We start from the raw sequence: 18,061 nt of genomic DNA, 5'->3' as shown, positions 1-18,061 counted from the left end.
AGAAAAAAATGTGCCAAAATTCACTGAACATTTATTTTTGAAAGCAAAAGTAAATTTCTATACTTGTGTTAATTTATTTTTTTTTTATTTTTTTTTTATTTTTTAGACAAATCTGATATTATTTTAATCTCCAATCTGTTATTTTGTAGTTTGGGTAGTTCTTTAACTAACTAGCAGAAGAAACTATCCGGGTTTAAATTGCAGTTACGCAGTTAGGGGTCATTGTAACACAGCGTTACAATGTGCCCTGCTATCAGTGCCCAAGGAAGTCGACCGGAAGTTGAAGTCGGCCGCGTGCCGCCATCTTGTAGCAGAACTTCACTTGCGTTAGCATCCCATTGACTCCCATTCATTTTGGCGTCACTTTGACAGCGAATAACTTTACATCTGAGGCGTTTAAAGACTCCATTTGTCCATTATTTATTTCTAAAGATACACGACAATGTATAAAGGGCTCCATTACCTTCTATGTTACATTATGGCCCCGTAGAAACAGTTTTTGTAAAAATAGGCTAACGATTGCGTCATAACCACTCGACTCTCTGTCGCACAGTAGAGAAATTACCGTACAGACAGGAGGAGAAGCTCGCAGGCAATAGTATGCATTAACTTAATATGGCGTACTGGCGTTACATTTTAAAATACTATACAAAATAATTAATCAGAATACTTACTCCTGCTCACTCACGCCAAAGAACTCCCCGCTCAAGCTCGCCGTCTCTGCAAGATTAACGATGGCAGTTTGCACGCACAGCTACTAGAAGATTTACATCTGTCAGACAGGTTGCTGACGTCATCAAGCTTAGTTTGAGTCTGCGCGTCAGAAACGGAAGTGCTAAAAATCGCTAAAAATGGGCTTCACTTGTCTCTATTGAGTTCCAATGGGGTCGCTGTGTCCATTTCTTTTTCTGTCTATGCCTGCTATAGACCCTTTTACTGTTTGTACACAATGATGACGTAGCAACGTATGCGCGCGCATTTTGGCAACGGAAGTGGTGTTGTTCCCCATATGTTCTAACGTGTTAGCAACTCCGAAAGCTGTAGATATATATATATATATATATATCTACAGCTTTGCGAGCGGATTAAGCAACACAGACAGATAAAGTTATTTTAAAAAGTTGACTTTATCAAATGGTATCCGGCTATCAGATCCGTGTAGTCGAGTGGATAGAAGACGTTAGCAAATGGCCAAATACAGTGGACAGATATATATACATAAACCAGGGCTCTCAAGTTTTAAAGACAGGCAAGAATGACAAATATCCAACAACATGATTTTTAAAGTGACCAATAACATCGACGATGTAATACACTATAATTTATTTAGTGCTAATAAAATTATTAAGCCTATTTGGAGAGAGAGATGTTTAATGTGACAAAATGTCAGTCATCGTGTGATAACGAAAATATAACTAGGTCTAGACTACTGAGCAAGTGTTTTCAGTAAACAGGCTGTAAAACTGTTGACTAAGTTCAGACACTCATGAAAAACTGATGCTGATTATCTGGGAAACATTCTCTAACAGCAGCCAAGTTGTCATTGTTTGTGTCAAACAAGCTGTGAATTTGTTGTAACATTAAAATAGGAGATCATGACTTATTCTGTGCTCAAAGTGATGCTCAGAGCTCCAGTGTTTTCCTCTGTGGGTGAACGAGGATGATGGTGAACAATTCCAGGATATGCTTTTTTTTCATTGGTTGTTGCGTTAAATCTTACCCAGATACAATAGTGCTATTTTCTGATTGGCTACTGTGTAGCCTCTTTCTTTTTTTGATTGGCTGATAAGTGGCAGGCTACCCCAGGGGAGACGCGCTTGATTCCTGCCCGGCGCAGCGGCATATTAAATATATGAAAAATAGTTTTTCTGCGTGAGAAATACAATGTGTGGCGGGAGTGCGTGACAAAAGACCGAAATAAGTGACTGTCACGCTCAGTGCGTTACACTTGAGAGCCCTGAAAAACTTTCAGAGTTGCTAACACGTTAAAACCATTTTTTACAGTCTATGGTTAAAACCAATAGGCAACAACACCACTTCCGTTGCCAAAATGCGCGCGCAACTATTTCATCACGTGGGCTGTAAAAGGGTCTATTAGAACTATAGACCTTATTTACCAGAGAAACATGCGCGCCGCCATCTTTAGAATTATTGTCTTTGAACTTCCGTTTTTGTGGTAGCCCTGTATATTTCTATGGCATTGCTGTTGAGGAATAATTAGCTGGTGAGTGAATTTACCTGTTGTAGAGTTAATGAAAGTTATCATGAGCATTGTTATGTTTAAAGCAGATGTCTAAACAAATGTCAGTAGACCTGGAAGATTTTAAATGAGCAGTTCATTCATAAATACGTAAGATCACTGTGGAAATACATACCGGAAGTCAAAAGACAACGAGCGCAGCGCTGAAAAGGGGCGGGGCTACATAAGGTCTATACTATTCTATATACAGATATGATACAACTGGCATAATAAACCTTTATGAATTTCTGTTGAGAAACCATGGGAAATGGGTGAATAAAGACTGAGAGGAAGAACCTGAACATTCAGAAATTATTATTTCAAGAAATGTTCAGCATTGGTACTGGCTCATATATTTATCTCCTGTTCTTCGAGAGCTGTGAGTGGGTTGAATGTCTGAATGTGTTTCTTGAGCTGTTTGCCAGTATTGTTTTGACCTAGGTTGTATAGCTGTGTCTTGCAGCATTGTCAAACTTCAAAATTACTTAAATTTGATTTTTTGAAAAAAAAAGAAAAAAAAAAGAAAAAAAAATATTTTATTGAGAGTGGGCGTATTTGTTTAAATAAGATGTGTAAAGAGTCCACATAAGAGTGATGGTCCCTTTAGACATGTCAACTCTCATTAGAGTATTGGTAGACGATCTTAGTATCTTAGTATCTGCTAACACTTTATTTTGATGCTCCCCCCTGATTTCTCCATAAAGAAATGTATTTTTATGAAAACTAATAGGCTAAAAAGAAGCAGACATACTGTCTGAGTTTGGAATAAATGGTCTTCATTTGTTAATGACACCAATTTGCATTATTTCGACGCATTTTTTAAAAGAATACTTACTTTTTTTTATATTGGGTTTAATTATTATTTGTAATAGGCTACTAATAGGCATAATTATTATGTTATACTTATTTTTAATTCTTAGTTAAAAAATATACTTCTGACATACATTTAAATTGACACCAGTCTTATTTGTTTAGATCTGAGACTTTTTCTAAGCCGACGTGCTGTACCATCAAGTACAGGTCTCTGCGGAACAAAAAAGAGGGCATCTCCCAATTTTGGGGCATTTTTTAATCAGGATAAGTGTTTTTTTAAAAAGTACGGAAACCAAAGAGGCCATTCATTATTATCTTTTAATAAACGTTTAATAAAAAGTTTAATAATTTTTTTTTTTTTTTTAAGCCCAGAAGGAAATTTTGGTTGATGTCAGTTTAACTTGTACAGTTTAGATGTACTTCTGTCTTCCTATTCTCTCGTCTTTCACAGAATTTATGAGGTCACTGTGTGTGTGACCGCTTTCTGTAAATTCTGGCCCTTTGTTGAAGAGGAAACCACAGCCCTGCTATTTGTTCCTGGAAAGTCTGACTGGTGCTTCCCTCTTCACTTACTGTAGACAAAGTTTGCAAAACACACATTCAGTCCTCTATGTGAGTATGTTACATCTTCCCACATTTTGTGGTCAGGTGCAGGGGTGTTACATGCTTCTGCATAACACATGTAAGATATTACTTTGATTTATTATTGATTTCTGAAATAAAATAAAAAAAAAGTTCTCTTTGTCCAAATGTCATGAGACTTTGTACAGTGGTCAACACTTTCTAGATCTAAAAATAAAAAATAAATTGGAATGATATCTGTTTTTATGTTAGTGTGGAAATTTTTTTTTTTAAAATATATTAATTTATTTATATAAATTTAAAAAATATCATAAATTCTTCAAAAACTGCACAAATGTTGAGTAAAAACATTGATAAACTTAGTAAAATTACATTTGTTAAAAAAAGAAATATTATTTTGTTATAAAATTACATTTTGTTGCCATGGTTCTCCAGAGACCCCGAACAGCACAAGTGTCAACCCCAAACGAACAGCGCCAGAGGGTTAAGAATTGCCGAATTGCCCTTTGACCATAAATTATGTTGGTTTGTAAATAAACAAGATGCACACTTGTTGAAGTAATGTTTGATTTTAAATCATATGAAAACAACAGCTAAAGAAAGCACTGTTCACTGTTTGTTTAGATATTTGTAGCACTTTTCATGTGCACAGCAGCTACTTTTAGCATTTTTCAAACACACCCAAGCATGTAAGGTGAGTCAGCAGAATAGGAAAACAACAATGTGACAGTGAACAATGGGGTTTCCACTGGTTTAGAAGGTCATGAGAATTGAAAGAAGGGAACTTACATGGTTGATGTGCTCAGGATCCCCTGTATAAACATGAAGAAATATGACTTAGAATAAGAGAGCCATTTTAACACAACCCACTGCTTTGTGTGTTTGCATTACATAATTTTTGTGTGTGTATGTGCTCTCTTAGTTGTTTGTACCTTGAGAGGTCTGAAGCTCACTGTATACAGTATCTGTGCCTTTTCTCAGAGGAACTAAAGAACAAAATAATATGAGGGTTTAAGATGCATTTTTTTTAAAAATTCAAACAAACAAACAAATGTATTTATTAATAATAATAATAATAATAATAATTAGTATTTCTCCTGCTTTAATTTTTTCTTATAATATATTTTTCATGAAATGCTTGTGTAAAGAGTCAAATGCAAACTGTAATTCTGGATAAGTAAGTGGCTATTGGAGTTAGCAGGACCTAATTCGTCTGGCCTTTCCTGTTTATAAAATGTCTCTGTAATTAAATCCAGGGCCCTTGATAATTTGGATGGTTAGACCCAACCCAGGAAGTGGCTTTTCTCTAATCAGCTCATGTATGGCAAGAAAACAATCTTCCTCTTCAAATGCAAGATGAGCAAGAGGAGAAAGAAAAGAGATGGATATAATTTTAAAAGGTTGAACTTACTTCGTGTAGGATCTTCAGGTTGAGGATGAACCACCTCTGTGTATTCTACGTCACCTTCATTTGGTGACTCTAGGCTGTCCTGATCTGGTGGAAAAAACAAAAACCAAGACAAAAATGAGCAAAATCAAGTAGTTTAGATAGATTTAAGAAACAGTATATATGCTGCAAGAAAAATGCTAGTAGTTTGGAGCATGGGAACCAGCATTCAGATTATTACTTGAGTGGTGACATACCTGGAGGTCTTTCGCTCCAAACACTCTCTTTGTTATTCACCTCCACTGAAACACAGCAGAAAGAATGCATCAGCCAAGGTCAGTTACATGCCGCTGGTCTCAGCTGAAATCAAATTAGCTGAAGTACATTCATTCTTATCCCAATCTTTACCAGAATATTTTATTTTCATATTTTAGATAACCAAGTCATCTGAGGTGTTAGGAAAGAATGCACGCACACACATGCACACACACACGCATGCACACACACACACACACACACACACACTTGTATATGTGGTTTACGGGTACTCTCCATAGACATAATGGTTTTTATACTGTACAGACTGTATATTCTATCCCCTACACTACCCCTACCCCTAAACCTACCCATCACAGAAAACAGTCTGCATTTTTTTTAAAAAAAAAAAAAAAAAAAAACTTTCAGCATGTTAACACATGTTTTAGGATTAGTCTGTGACATTTCACTAAACTGACAGGAACAGCTTGTTTTGTCCATCTACAATGTTTCCACTTTAGCAACAATCACTGTATTTCTGATGCCTGTGTCCTGCTTTTAGAGACATTGCATCTGAAGTAAACTGTTTGGTCTGGGCTAGTGACTGTGCTAGTAGACCAGACAAATACAAAAGCAGGGATTTGTACATGAAATAAATGCCTATGCATATTTGCCATTCAAAATATGATTTAATCCAAAGAAGGTGGATCTTAATAACAAATGTCTATCTTTCAGAATTCAGATTCAGGATTCAGATCATATTAATGATACCTAGTTTATATCTCATTCACATATGCTAAAAGACAGGCTGGAGAGAGACAGACATTAACAACCTTTCAATAAGAGGGAATAAATTCAAAATGAGGAAATTCCAAATAAAGCATTTTATTAGATTTTAAGTGTCTACCAAATCTCATTTTATGTACCAACGTAACACATACACACAATCGTATAAAGTAAATAATGCATTAACACAGACTCTTCATAGTGTAAAATGAAACAAATAACATCTATTAACAGACATATAATGATGGAAGCAAAAACATACACATATGCAAGGAAAGCAGTTAAATCAGAGAAAAGTGAACAGATGATTCAGATTCTGTTTAGATGAATGATGAGTCAAACTGCTATGATATACGTGAGTTAACCATTTTTATGCTGTTGTAAGAAGATGGGACAGTTGATTCCAGTACATTAGTTACCAGCATCAAAAGTGACAAAATTTGATGACAAAATTTAATATTTTGATATTGCAAAACAACTGGGGAAAAAAATCTTCAAAAATCCAATCATTTTACAAATACAGTTTGATTCCCTTTGTTTAAAAAGAAAGTATAATCTGAAAATGTAAAAAGATCAGAGGTGGTTCTAAAAGGGTGTTTGTTTGTTTTTCCCAAGAAAAGCTCATTCATTTTGCCTCCTGAGTTTCTTAATCTTAGAATTTGGTTGGTCTCTTGGCTTTCAAAACTCCCTGCAAATTTTGAACCCTTCACTACACCCTTGTTGGGATTCTGTAGTTGTTTCCATCAATTTTGGTGATTTCATGTCCCATAGGTCACCTTTCCTGTCAAGTCTTCAAAGTGTAGTTCTGTGTGTGGAATTAGACAGTGAGTTTGCCAGCATCACACAGCATCTTAGTACAGTAACATTTAGTTGCAACTAAATATAACACAGATAGCAAAGCCTGAATACTCCTGGTCTGTCCTCTTGATTCATGAAAAGAATGTGTGTGTTTGGCTGAACATCAAATGCTCTTTAACAAGAAGTGAGCGGGGGTAAGTGTGTGGACAGTTTAACAAAGAATCAGCTTAAATCTGTTCCGCACAGTAACGTCAGCTCTCTACCACTGACTTGAGATGAGCTCCCTCATCTTGCACTCTTAAAAATAAAAAGTTCTTTGGTTCCATTAAGAACCTTTAGCTTCCATGGAACCTTTTCAATACCAAAGGTTAAAAAAAAGATTAAAGCTTCTTTATAGATTTTTAAAATGTTCTTTACACTAAGAAAAATGGTTATTTTAAGAACTGTTCACTGAAAGGTTCTTTGGAGAGCCAAAAAGGGCATGCCCCAAAACTATAAAGAACTTCCATCCACATGACCAACAGTTTGGTGTCTGATCATACAAGGACTCAATTTTAAAAAGTCCTATATCTTAAAGTATAATTTGTCAGTGTTGCAAGAATTTTGGTCTGAAATGGTGAATGACCACAACAAGGACTAATGGTGAAAAAGAATGGAGTGGATGATGACTGAGAAACAAAAATTAAAATATAAAGAGACTACCTGTGTGTGCGCTATAATGGGTGTCATGGGTGAGACTCAGGGTTAGAGAGTCATCTGATTTAGGACTTGCAGGCTTTCTGAGGAATGGTGAGAGAAAAATCAAAAGTACTTATTAAATATTCTCTACTACCTAACTTTCTTGGTTGTCAATGGGTATAATAAACTAGGATTCCTTTTAAAACAGATTTGTCTGTTGGGACCACATGATTTGTACAGGCAAGTGTAGCGACTATCTAATAACACAAAACCACCTAATCTTGTCCTTAATGCCATCAACTCAAGACCAACTTAGATATAAGCTAGTCAACTCACACTGATAGTTTGGCAGCCATCTCTCTTTTACCTGTGACAGAGAGAAAAGTTGAAAAGGGAGTTTTGTTTATAGATCAGATGTGTGCAGCTTGTGATGCAGGGGGGCTGTAGGTTTTTCTACCTCGCTTGGCCTTGTAGCGTATCATGATGAAAAGGACCAGCAGCACCATTAACAGCATGAAGAACACAGCAATCAAAGCCTTTTTCCACTTTGCCAGGCTCACTACAGGGAGGACAGATATGGAGAGATTCAGAATATGCTAGTTGACTTTTTTTATTACCTTTAAGATTTTATATAAATATTTAGTTTCTTTGAAGGAACAGGCCACCCATAAGTTAAACATTTGTCACCATCTATATGTCTTTCGAAACCTGTATGACATTTTTACTTCCGTGGAGCGCAGAAGGGATTTTTAGTAGCAGAATGTCCAAGCTGCACTTTTCCATAAAACAAAATTGAAAGGTGACCATGGCTGTCATGCAATATTTTCATTGAATAATGATTTTTAATGTCCATTTTAATGCCTGTTTCTCACAAAAACATATTGCATGTCTTCATAAGACTTGGGAAATAACCCACGACACATACTTTGTTCTTAATAGGGGTCATAGACAAGAGTGGCAGTGTTACTTTACAGGTAGGAGAAAAAAGCACTGGTATTGCACATAGAACATGTTGTTCTAAAAAAAAATGGGTGAGATTTAACTTCATATTCTCTGCAAAAATCTTCACTTTTTTGGGGAATACTTTTAAGAAAATGTAATGCAATCACAAAATCTGCAATAATTGTAATTGGAATAATTATAACATTTAGTAAAGAACTAATAATATTGTATTAATTGGTGTATTAAGTCTTAATGTCATTTCATAGAATTGACTTTTGATTTGATGAAAATCCTGAAGAAGCAAATTGTTGGGTTTTTTAGATTGGAAACTTTGAGACAGAAAAAACAAATGAGACTCTGTATGCCGAAGAAAGATGAAGCTCACCTTCGACTGTGACAATGTTACTCATTCTTGACATGCCTGCATTGTTAGATGCATCGCAGTAGTAATTTCCACTGTTTTCTCTGTTCACTGTACTCAGGACAAATGAGGATGAATTACTCTGAACTGTGGTGTTGTGAATTGGTGTGTGATTGCTGGCATAAAACCTAAAACTGATTGGTGGAGAGCCTTTTGGAATGCCACATATCAGGGTAATATTATCACCCTCCTCAATGTTTCCGGGAACTGGAACGACTGTCATTAAGGGCTTCCCTACTGGAACTAAAGACAAGAGAACAATGAACTCAAAGATGTCGTCAAAAAATCAGATTCTAGGCCATTTCTTTTACAAAGTGACAGGACATGAAATCAGTGGTTCTCAACCAGCGGCCCAGGGTGAACAAGGGGGCCGCAAGATTACTTAAATGCAATTATATATATATATATATATATATATATATAGAGAAACTCTAAAATAAATTAAAATAGTAAAAACAGACAAAAACAAGAAATTTCAATAACAAAAATTGGTAACACTTTATAATAAGTATACAGTAATAAAGTACTCACAAATCATTAACAAACTATTAGTTTACAATTAATTCATAGTTAATATATTGTAGTTGTCACAGTGATGTTTGGTTTGTCTAAGTTTTCACAGACTTTCAGTTTGTTTTCATTCGTCATGTCTTCTTCGTTCAGGTTCCCGCCACCCATCAGTCACAATGGATACTGCTCATTTTAAGCTGTGTGTCTTTTAGGTAAACGTCACTGTGTATATAAGTTTCTGTCTGTATTCTGTTCAGTGTCCGGTGTCGTCTATGTTTAAGTGTCCTGTCTAAGTCTGACCAGGGACATGAGCCCATGATATCTGCAGACGAGGGAGGGGTGTCTACGGAAAATGAGGACTGGCTGATCGACTTCAATGAGGAAGTACTAATTCCCACTCTATCCCACCTAGTACCTTCACTGTTGCAGTTATTAGACAACACTAATGACTATATGGACCATGATCTCCTCTTTTCATTAACCTGCATAAACTGTGTCATTATCAATCATCTGTGCAAGAGGATCCGGTGGCTCCGCCTCTGGCCTCGGACCTCTTCGCTCCTTCTCAGTCTGTCGGCTTTGCCTTGGCTCCTCCCACCTTCGGCTCCACCAGAGACCCTCGGACGTGCGGCTCCACCAGGTTCCCTCATCCTGCCGGCCCCCCCTTGGTCAGTCATCACTCTGCTTCTGCCACGGACTTACGGGCCGTCTGCTGCGCTCCGTTCCTCCACCCTTACACCTGCAGCAAGCCCTTCCTTCCCCTCTGCATCGCCTCTGCTCTCCATCTGTCCCTATGGATCCGTCTGCAGAGCTTCCGTCGGTCACCCCCCAGATGCCGTCAGTCACCGCTACAACATCTCGGCTCCTCCCTTCCTTGACTCTGCCGTGGGCTGTTGGTACTGGTGAGCTCTGGGCCTGCGCCACCAAGCACCCTACATCTGTGCTTCAGGGAGTTGGAGTTGGCCGTCATCCCTTTACCATCCCCTCACTCCAGTCTTTCACCATCACTTCACCATCTCCTCGTCCACCTCCTAAACCCCCTCCATACTTCCCCTTGTTGTTCCATTACGGCGCAAGGTCACACCTGGCCAGAGGGGGGGTGTACTGTCACAGTCATGTTTGTTTGTCTTAGTTTTCACTTTGACTTTCAGTTTGTTTTCATTTGTCATGTGTCTTTTTCGTTCAGGTTCCCACCACTCATCAGTCACCATGGACACTACTCATTCTCAGCTATGCATCTTCAGTTAATCATCATTGTGTTTAGAGGATATGCACGTGACATCACCATCAACTAGAGTGACTGCGGTTACCTCCACTATGTGGCAGCATTGGTTTTCAGCGTGAATGCCATGAAAAATACACAAAGCACATTCAAAATGGGAAACAGCTTTATGATTCACTGTAGAAATAGATTTGACAATAAATCTGAGGTATATTTTTACAGGTATATTTTTTTAAATATTTTTATGAAAGCTAAAGAAAAGATAAGCAAATGGATCACTGCAATTCACATAAACAACAGGAGTCCAAGCAGGGAGACATGGATTTGTTGTTAATATGCTGAATTTGGGGATAAAATCATACCCTATATATTGCATTGTTATATTATTGTATAATAATGGTAAATATTTACCATCTTATATTCTGCATAAGTGGGTGTTTTTAAATAAGCACCGACAAAAACTATACAAGTTTGGTAACACTTTAGTATAGGGAACACATATTCACTAATAACTATAACTTTTCCGTCATTAAACTCCTAATTTTCTGCTTATTAATAGTTAGTAATGTAGTTGTTAAGTTTAGGTATTGGGTATAAGAATGTAGAATAATGTCACGCAGAATAAGGCATTAAATGTGCTTAATAAGTACTAATAAATAGCCAATATTCTAGTAATATGCATGCTAATAAGCAACTAGTTAAAAGACCCTAAAATAAAGTGTTAACACAAGTTTTAGGACTGGATGATATATATAACATTGATATAAGTGATCACCCGGATTTAGACCTACCTATATTGTATTTATATAAACCGTTTACAATTTACTTTATGTATTTCCACAGCACCAAAATCAGGCACATATAAATGTCTGGAAGCATGATTGCTGGCTGCATGTCAATATCTATGGATTACTGAATCTTTGGTAAATTGTAACAGGAACACTATCGAGTCCAACCTTTAGTTTAATCATTTGTTTTACTTGTGTTTTCGCAGTTTCCCCTATTAAATCCAGTCATGCAGCAGGCTCTTTTGGCCACTCAGTCCAGTGAGGGGGCGTGTACTGGTGGGAAAGTGACGTCAATGCATACCCTTTATATTAGTTCCTGCCTGCGTTCTGTTCAGTGTCCAGTCTTGCTAAGTCTATCTCTGGGATTACAATCATTTCCTGTTGGAACACTATTGATCAACTTCGTCTGTTTGCCAGCAACCACACGTGACAGTAGTCTCTACATTGCTAATATATTAATAGGCTATATACAAATAGTTCTTGATTCATTGTCACTGTAATTAACACAATTTTTATTGTTTAATTAATGTAATTAATTTATATATATTGAGGAACACTTAATACTAATGCAAATAATGTCTAATAAAGGTTGGTTTAAATCACTTAATTAATGATATTTTCCCATTTTCTGTGACCTCGTCTAGAGTGAACTATTTACAGTTAAGAAGCTGTAAACAAAGCATTAAAAACATTATCTAACTCTTTACATATGAGCTAATTAAACAATAATAATTTGGTTAATTACAGTGACAATGCATGTAGAACTCACTATGGTAACACTTTACAATAAGTTTCATTAGTTAACATTAGTTAACTACATTAGTTAACATTAACTAATAATGAACTGCACTTCTACAGCATTTATTAAACGTTGTTAATGTTAATTTCATCATTTACTAATACAATAATAAAATCAAGTTTTTTATTTGTTAACATTAGTTAATGCACTGTGAAGTAACGAACAAACTATGAACGGTTGTATTTTTATTAACTAACGTTAACAAAGACTAACAAATACAGTAACAAATGTATTGCTCATGGTTAGTTCCTGTTAATTAATACATTAATTAATGTTAACTAATGAACCTTATTGTAAATTTTTACCCTCACTATTTGTATAAAGCCTATTAATATATTAACAATGTAGAGACAATACATTAACTAATAGTTTGCAGAAGGTGTACTTTATTACTTAGAATCACAAATAATATATATCAACATATATTCCACATTCCTGTTAGGTTTAAAACAAGAAGTTTTATCATAATTATGGAAGAAATATCAAAAATATTTTAGCTTATATGGAGGGCCCTTTGAATATTGTGTTGGAAACATGGTGGACTCAAATTGACACAAATAGTTGAGAACCACTGCATTAAATCACATAAATGAAATTACATTTTACTATGACCCACTGGACCCAACCTTTTATTCTGGAATCCTTTTCAAATATGAAATTAATACTGTATTGCATATAAATGACACAATACTGTAGTCAGTTACATTTGAATACACACACACAGAACTCAACAAAAATTTGATTTATGTGGAATTGGAATGCCCATTATTTCTTTCTCTAATTATTGGGTAAAAAGGAATTTTTAAGTTTACAGAGTCATATTGGGTTGAAATGAAAACAAATCAATGCTAAATACAGATCTCTTTACAATAAACTTACCTATTACAGTCACATGTAGCCTTTCACTCATCTTGATTGAGACTCGACCATTATTCTCTGCTGCACACAAGTAACTACTAATGTCTGAAGGAGTCGATATCAAGGCTAAGAACTGAGCCTTCTCATGAGGGTCAGACACCTCGGTCCTGTTCAGAGTGATGTTGTTTCTCTTCAGCGAGTAGATAATTGGCAGACTTCCATTCTTAGAGTGGCAATGGATCAAAAATGGCTTATCCACGATAACTAGACCAGAAGTTGTGATCTCAGGCTTTGAAACGAGCACTTAAGAGAAACAATGGTTAATTAATACTTTTATATTGATCAGGTTTTTTTTGGTTAGGTTTCCAAGACAGAATGGATGACAAGGCACTGCCTACCTTTTGCTCCAAACAGCACCCCCTGGCTCTCCTTTGTAATCTCATTGGCCTTGGCCATACACATGTATTTCCCATTGGTCACTTTGCCTGCAATGCCACTGTATTTGTTATTATTTATCACACTTGTTTTGTCTCTAAATATTGAATACGTTATATCCTCCCTTTGAATTTTCTCTGAGGCAAAGCTGCTGATGTTACAGCTAATGGTGAAGTTTTCTCCTTCAAAAACCTCATCGGGATGAATACTCAGGACAGGCACAGAGAAAAGCTCTGAGGAAAAAACATGCAAGTTGTTATCAAAGCAGAATATATTTATACATGTATGACCAAACAAAAAGTGTGGAAGCAAAATATTTCACAAGGAATACATTATGAAACAACAATAAGCATTTAATATCTCCCACCTTTTACAGTGATGTACACAGAGGAAGGTTTTAGAACATCACCAAGTTTTGAAATGCACTCATATTTTCCAGAGCCATTAGCCATAGGAAACATTTTGTAATCTTCCTGTGTCATGTTCGAACTAAGCATGGTGCTTTTATGGATTAAATGGATTCTGAGTTCTGAATTTCTCTGGTGAGTCATATTCACACTGCAGCTGAAGGTTATGAGATCTCCTTCAATAACATCTGTTGATGGCATGACTTTGATATCAGGTTTTATCTTCAGCTCTGAATTGAAACAGAATGTGGACATATTTAAATTTACTTCCTGGATGAACAAATCCATTTAATCTATTATTAATCCATTAATGACCAAATAAATAAATAAATAAATAAATAAAAACATTAATGACCTACCTTGAAAGTCAACACTAATCACATTACTGTTGTTAGACGTTTCTAATGAGTCACTCAGCTTAACGGTATAGTAGCAAAACATATTCTCATGTCTCTTAGTAACGGTCAGGTTGTGCTCAACTTTCTGACTAGAAGTTTCCTTCCAGTAGAGTTCCTCAGGCCCATCTCTAAAGAAAAATGTCAAAAAACCTGTTTCTCCCTCCGCTGTACAGACAGCAGTAACATCATCTCCTTCTGTCAGTGTCAGTTTATCCACATTTAGGACTGGTGTCAGAAGACCTGCAGACACATCAGATAATATTAGGATTCATGAACAAAAATCTTCTAGACATTGAACTGATGTGTTACTTTACCTTTCACTTTCAGGTCTTTGACAGGGCTCTCCTTCCTTTCCTTCTTAATGACAACAGCACATTTGTATTTCCCAGAGTGGCTCACTCTGGCATCTGGTATAGAGTAGAGGCTATCCGTAGCATTCATCTGGTCAGTATTTAAAGGGACATAATCTTTGAAGAATATGTATTCATAATTGAGGTGAGACCCTTGGCTGCTGCTGACTTCTGGCTGGCATTTCAGTGATACTTTTGTACCTCTTTGAACTACATTGCTGGGCAGCATAATAAGATCCACGCTTGTTATGACAATCTCTGTGGAGAAAATAAGTCATTTTACCACTCAGATGGTGTTGGAGGTTTCAAAAACTTCATGTTTAACAAGATACTTGGAAATCCTGCACCACAAGAAATGAATTCTACTCAAACTGCTATCAGCTACAGTTAGAACTGCAATAGAAGACCGATGGAGTAATATAATTTCCTTCAAACTATTGAAACCTTCAACTCATCTCATAAACATATTGTTCTTAGCATTTTTGTGGTTCATTCCGCACAGTATTTGACATCCTTATGAAAGAAGCAAACAAGGAGGAGGACAGAACAGTGTTTTATATTATTATTATTATTATTATTTAGGGGTGACCCTGAATAGTCGACGATTCGAATCTTCGATAGGAGGAGCCTGATTCGACTACCTATCTCACAGTCGAATCGTCGCAGAGGTGTGTTATGAGAAGAGATATGGGTGCGCTCAATATCTGATTTTACATAGACATACCGGTTCTTTCCCAATAGGTTAATATACAGCCCATTATGTTAATACTATAAATAAAAATGTGAAAAAAAGAAGCTTTTAATAAATATTTTTAATGTACGTGAATAAATCCAACCTGTGACCGATTTAAGTTTCACTTCCATGATCCGTGAACGGCAGATGAGCATCTTTACGGCAGGGATTAAATCTTCAACAATGTCTGGGATAAAGTGTAGAATTGGATGCACTTTGAAATGATAAAAGATGATCAAAAAAACGTAGCTATGATGCAAGTTGTGCTAACAGCTCATGTCCTACTCAACAACGACAAACACTGCTGCGCGCTTCTGCCGGCCAACGAGCTGACTATAGCGCGCTATTTGAAAAGACTCAAACGGACACAGGCAGATCGCGTGAAAGACTGGATTTTTCTCTCTCAATCAGGTAGGGTAGCTACAAGTGATTTCAAACTGTTTCAGCCGGATGTAATTTGATTTTTGGATGCTGTTAATGTTTAGCTAAAAAGACTGCCACTCCAGTTTAGCGTTTATTGTCTCTGCAGTTAAAAAGTTGACAATTCTAGCTATACTTTCGTTGTTTTAATAATTTCTTTAATTTTATCACTCTGGGTTATTTAATTGAACTATTTCTGGCTTGTGTTTTGAATATATGTTCCCCATTTTGCAGTTTGACTTGATCATATTTCATTTTTTTAATTAGGCTATTTTCATTTATTTGTACAGTATATTCTGTTCCAATTCAATTTTGTAAATTAATGTTTAATAAAAAAAATTATGGGCTATTTTTTTTCAATTAAATTAATTTTTTTTTTTTGGTTTTTGGTGCATCAATGTTGTTAGTTAAAGCTTGCTCGCACAGACAATTTAGACGATGTAATTTGATTTGCCGACATATGAAATGTATATCTATCTGCAGTGTGGCCTTTCTGCAGTTATTAATATATATATTTTAAAGTTTATTTATCCAAAATGTTTTTATTCATTTTCTTCTATATCTTTGAGAGTGTTCTGTTCATCGTGGCTGTGAATGTTTATCCAGATTGCCTTTAATTTGTTTAAAAAATATAAAATCATTGTCAGTTTCGTCTATCACTTGACAGGCAGTTTGGTTGGTTTATAAGATGTTTCTCTGTGCTGTGTGTGAAAGAAAATAAACGTTGTCTTAAGCGGCGGGTAGACTATAGCCAGGCCTACTTCATTTTCCGTGTCCCGCTCCATCTCTTGCACAGTTCAGCGCGCGAACATTTCAAAGTCCGTGCGCACTCTCTAGTGGACTGCTGATTTTCAAGACACCCCCCCCCCCCCCTTTTATGATTCGACTATCAGTCGAATATAGGCAATCTGATTCGAATCGGATTCGACTATGTAAATCCGTAGTCGAGGACACCCCTATTATTAGGGGCCAAGCACCGAAGGTGCTTAGGCACCTATTGTTATTGTTAGTTTTCTTATTAGGGGCCAAGCACCGAAGGTGCTTAGGCACCTATTGTTATTGTTAGTTTTCTTATTAGGGGTTCAAGCACGTAGTGCTGAAACCCTATTGTAATTGTTAGGATTATTATTAGGGGTTCAAGCACGAAGTGCTGAAACCCTATTGTAATTGTTAGGATTATTATTATTAGGGGTTCAAGCACGAAGTGCTGAAACCCTATTGTAATTGTTAGGATTTTTATTATTAGGGGTTCAAGCACGAAGTGCTGAAACCCTATTGTAATTGTTAGGATTTTTAGGGGTTCAAGCACGTAGTGCTGAAACCCTATTGTAATTGTTAGGATTATTATTATTAGGGGTTCAAGCACGAAGTGCTGAAACCCTATTGTAATTGTTAGGATTTTTATTATTATTATTATTATTATTATTATTCTTTTTCTTCTGCCGTAAAACGCATCGTGCAGCCCAAACCGTAAGGCCTAGAGACTTGAAACTTTGTCAAATGATAGTACAAAAATCGAGGAGAGGTTGACAAAGTATGACCCAAATCGGCCAATAGGTGGCGCTACAGCGATCAAATGCGCAAAATGGCTCATAACTCCTAAACCGTGTGTCACAGACTCAAGTGTCTTAAATCATTGGAAAGCTGAGACCTTGACGAACAAAACGTATATCTCCGATTTCATTTCCGGTATGAAAATTTTTCCGACATTTTGAATTTTGTCAAAAACCTACTTTTGCGAACTAGTCCTAGGTTTTTCGTCCGATCGGAACCAAACCAGTGCAGAAATGTTCTCTGGAGTCTATAGATCAATAATTATCGAGAGAATTTTGAAATTTTGATTCACAGTCGCTAAGAGGAACCAAAACATGCAATGTGGGCGGAGCCACTTTTACTAAAATGGCTATAAATCAAGAACGAAATGACATATTTGCACCAAACTTGGAAGACATGTGTAGGGGCTCAATCTTTGGTCGCGATAAAAAAATCGCGTCGATTGGACACTAGGTGGCGCTATAACTTGAAAAAAACATATAAAGAGTTGTAACTATGCAACCGTTAGTCCGATTGACTTGAAATTTGGCATGCAGTGTCTTGGTCCAAGGGGGCATGAGGGTCTATGAGGACATTGGCGTATCTCAAAAAACATGGCCGCCATCGGCCAATGAAGTTTGAGCACCTATTAGACAAGGTTATCGGAGGTCGATCAGAACGAAACTCGATGGGCATGTTCGACTCAT

General features: G+C 36.5%; 1 protein-coding gene across 10 annotated transcripts in view; it reads right to left on the bottom strand.

The window, feature by feature from the left end:
• Positions 1–15,054, bottom strand: part of pecam1b (platelet and endothelial cell adhesion molecule 1b) — a 32,767-nt gene extending 17,713 nt beyond the window's left edge. For 2 of the 10 annotated variants that reach the window (XM_048198105.1, XM_048198106.1), the window contains exons 1-13: positions 14,633–15,053; positions 14,280–14,558; positions 13,881–14,150; positions 13,477–13,746; positions 13,100–13,381; positions 8,866–9,144; positions 7,996–8,097; positions 7,875–7,905; positions 7,563–7,639; positions 5,279–5,323; positions 5,046–5,129; positions 4,567–4,620; positions 4,424–4,446 (exon numbers count right to left, since the gene is read on the bottom strand). In XM_048198105.1, coding sequence (XP_048054062.1) covers positions 4,424–4,446; positions 4,567–4,620; positions 5,046–5,129; positions 5,279–5,323; positions 7,563–7,639; positions 7,875–7,905; positions 7,996–8,097; positions 8,866–9,144; positions 13,100–13,381; positions 13,477–13,746; positions 13,881–14,150; positions 14,280–14,558; positions 14,633–14,897 — 2,061 coding nt within the window. In that variant the 5' untranslated portion in view covers positions 14,898–15,053. Of the gene's footprint in view, positions 1–674; positions 721–4,423; positions 4,447–4,566; positions 4,621–5,045; positions 5,130–5,278; positions 5,324–5,684; positions 6,868–7,562; positions 7,640–7,874; positions 7,906–7,995; positions 8,098–8,865; positions 9,145–13,099; positions 13,382–13,476; positions 13,747–13,880; positions 14,151–14,279; positions 14,559–14,632 lie in introns of those variants that run through there. The other 8 variants (XM_048198110.1, XM_048198107.1, XM_048198108.1 and 5 more) reach the window with 8 other exon arrangements.
• Between the last annotated feature and the right edge of the window lie 3,007 nt (positions 15,055–18,061).

This window comes from Megalobrama amblycephala, linkage group LG7 (assembly GCF_018812025.1).
Source record: "Megalobrama amblycephala isolate DHTTF-2021 linkage group LG7, ASM1881202v1, whole genome shotgun sequence".
NCBI classification, from domain to species: Eukaryota; Metazoa; Chordata; class Actinopteri; order Cypriniformes; family Xenocyprididae; genus Megalobrama; species Megalobrama amblycephala.
Note: the sequence above shows the minus strand (reverse complement) of the source record. Positions and strands in the feature narration are given on the sequence as shown.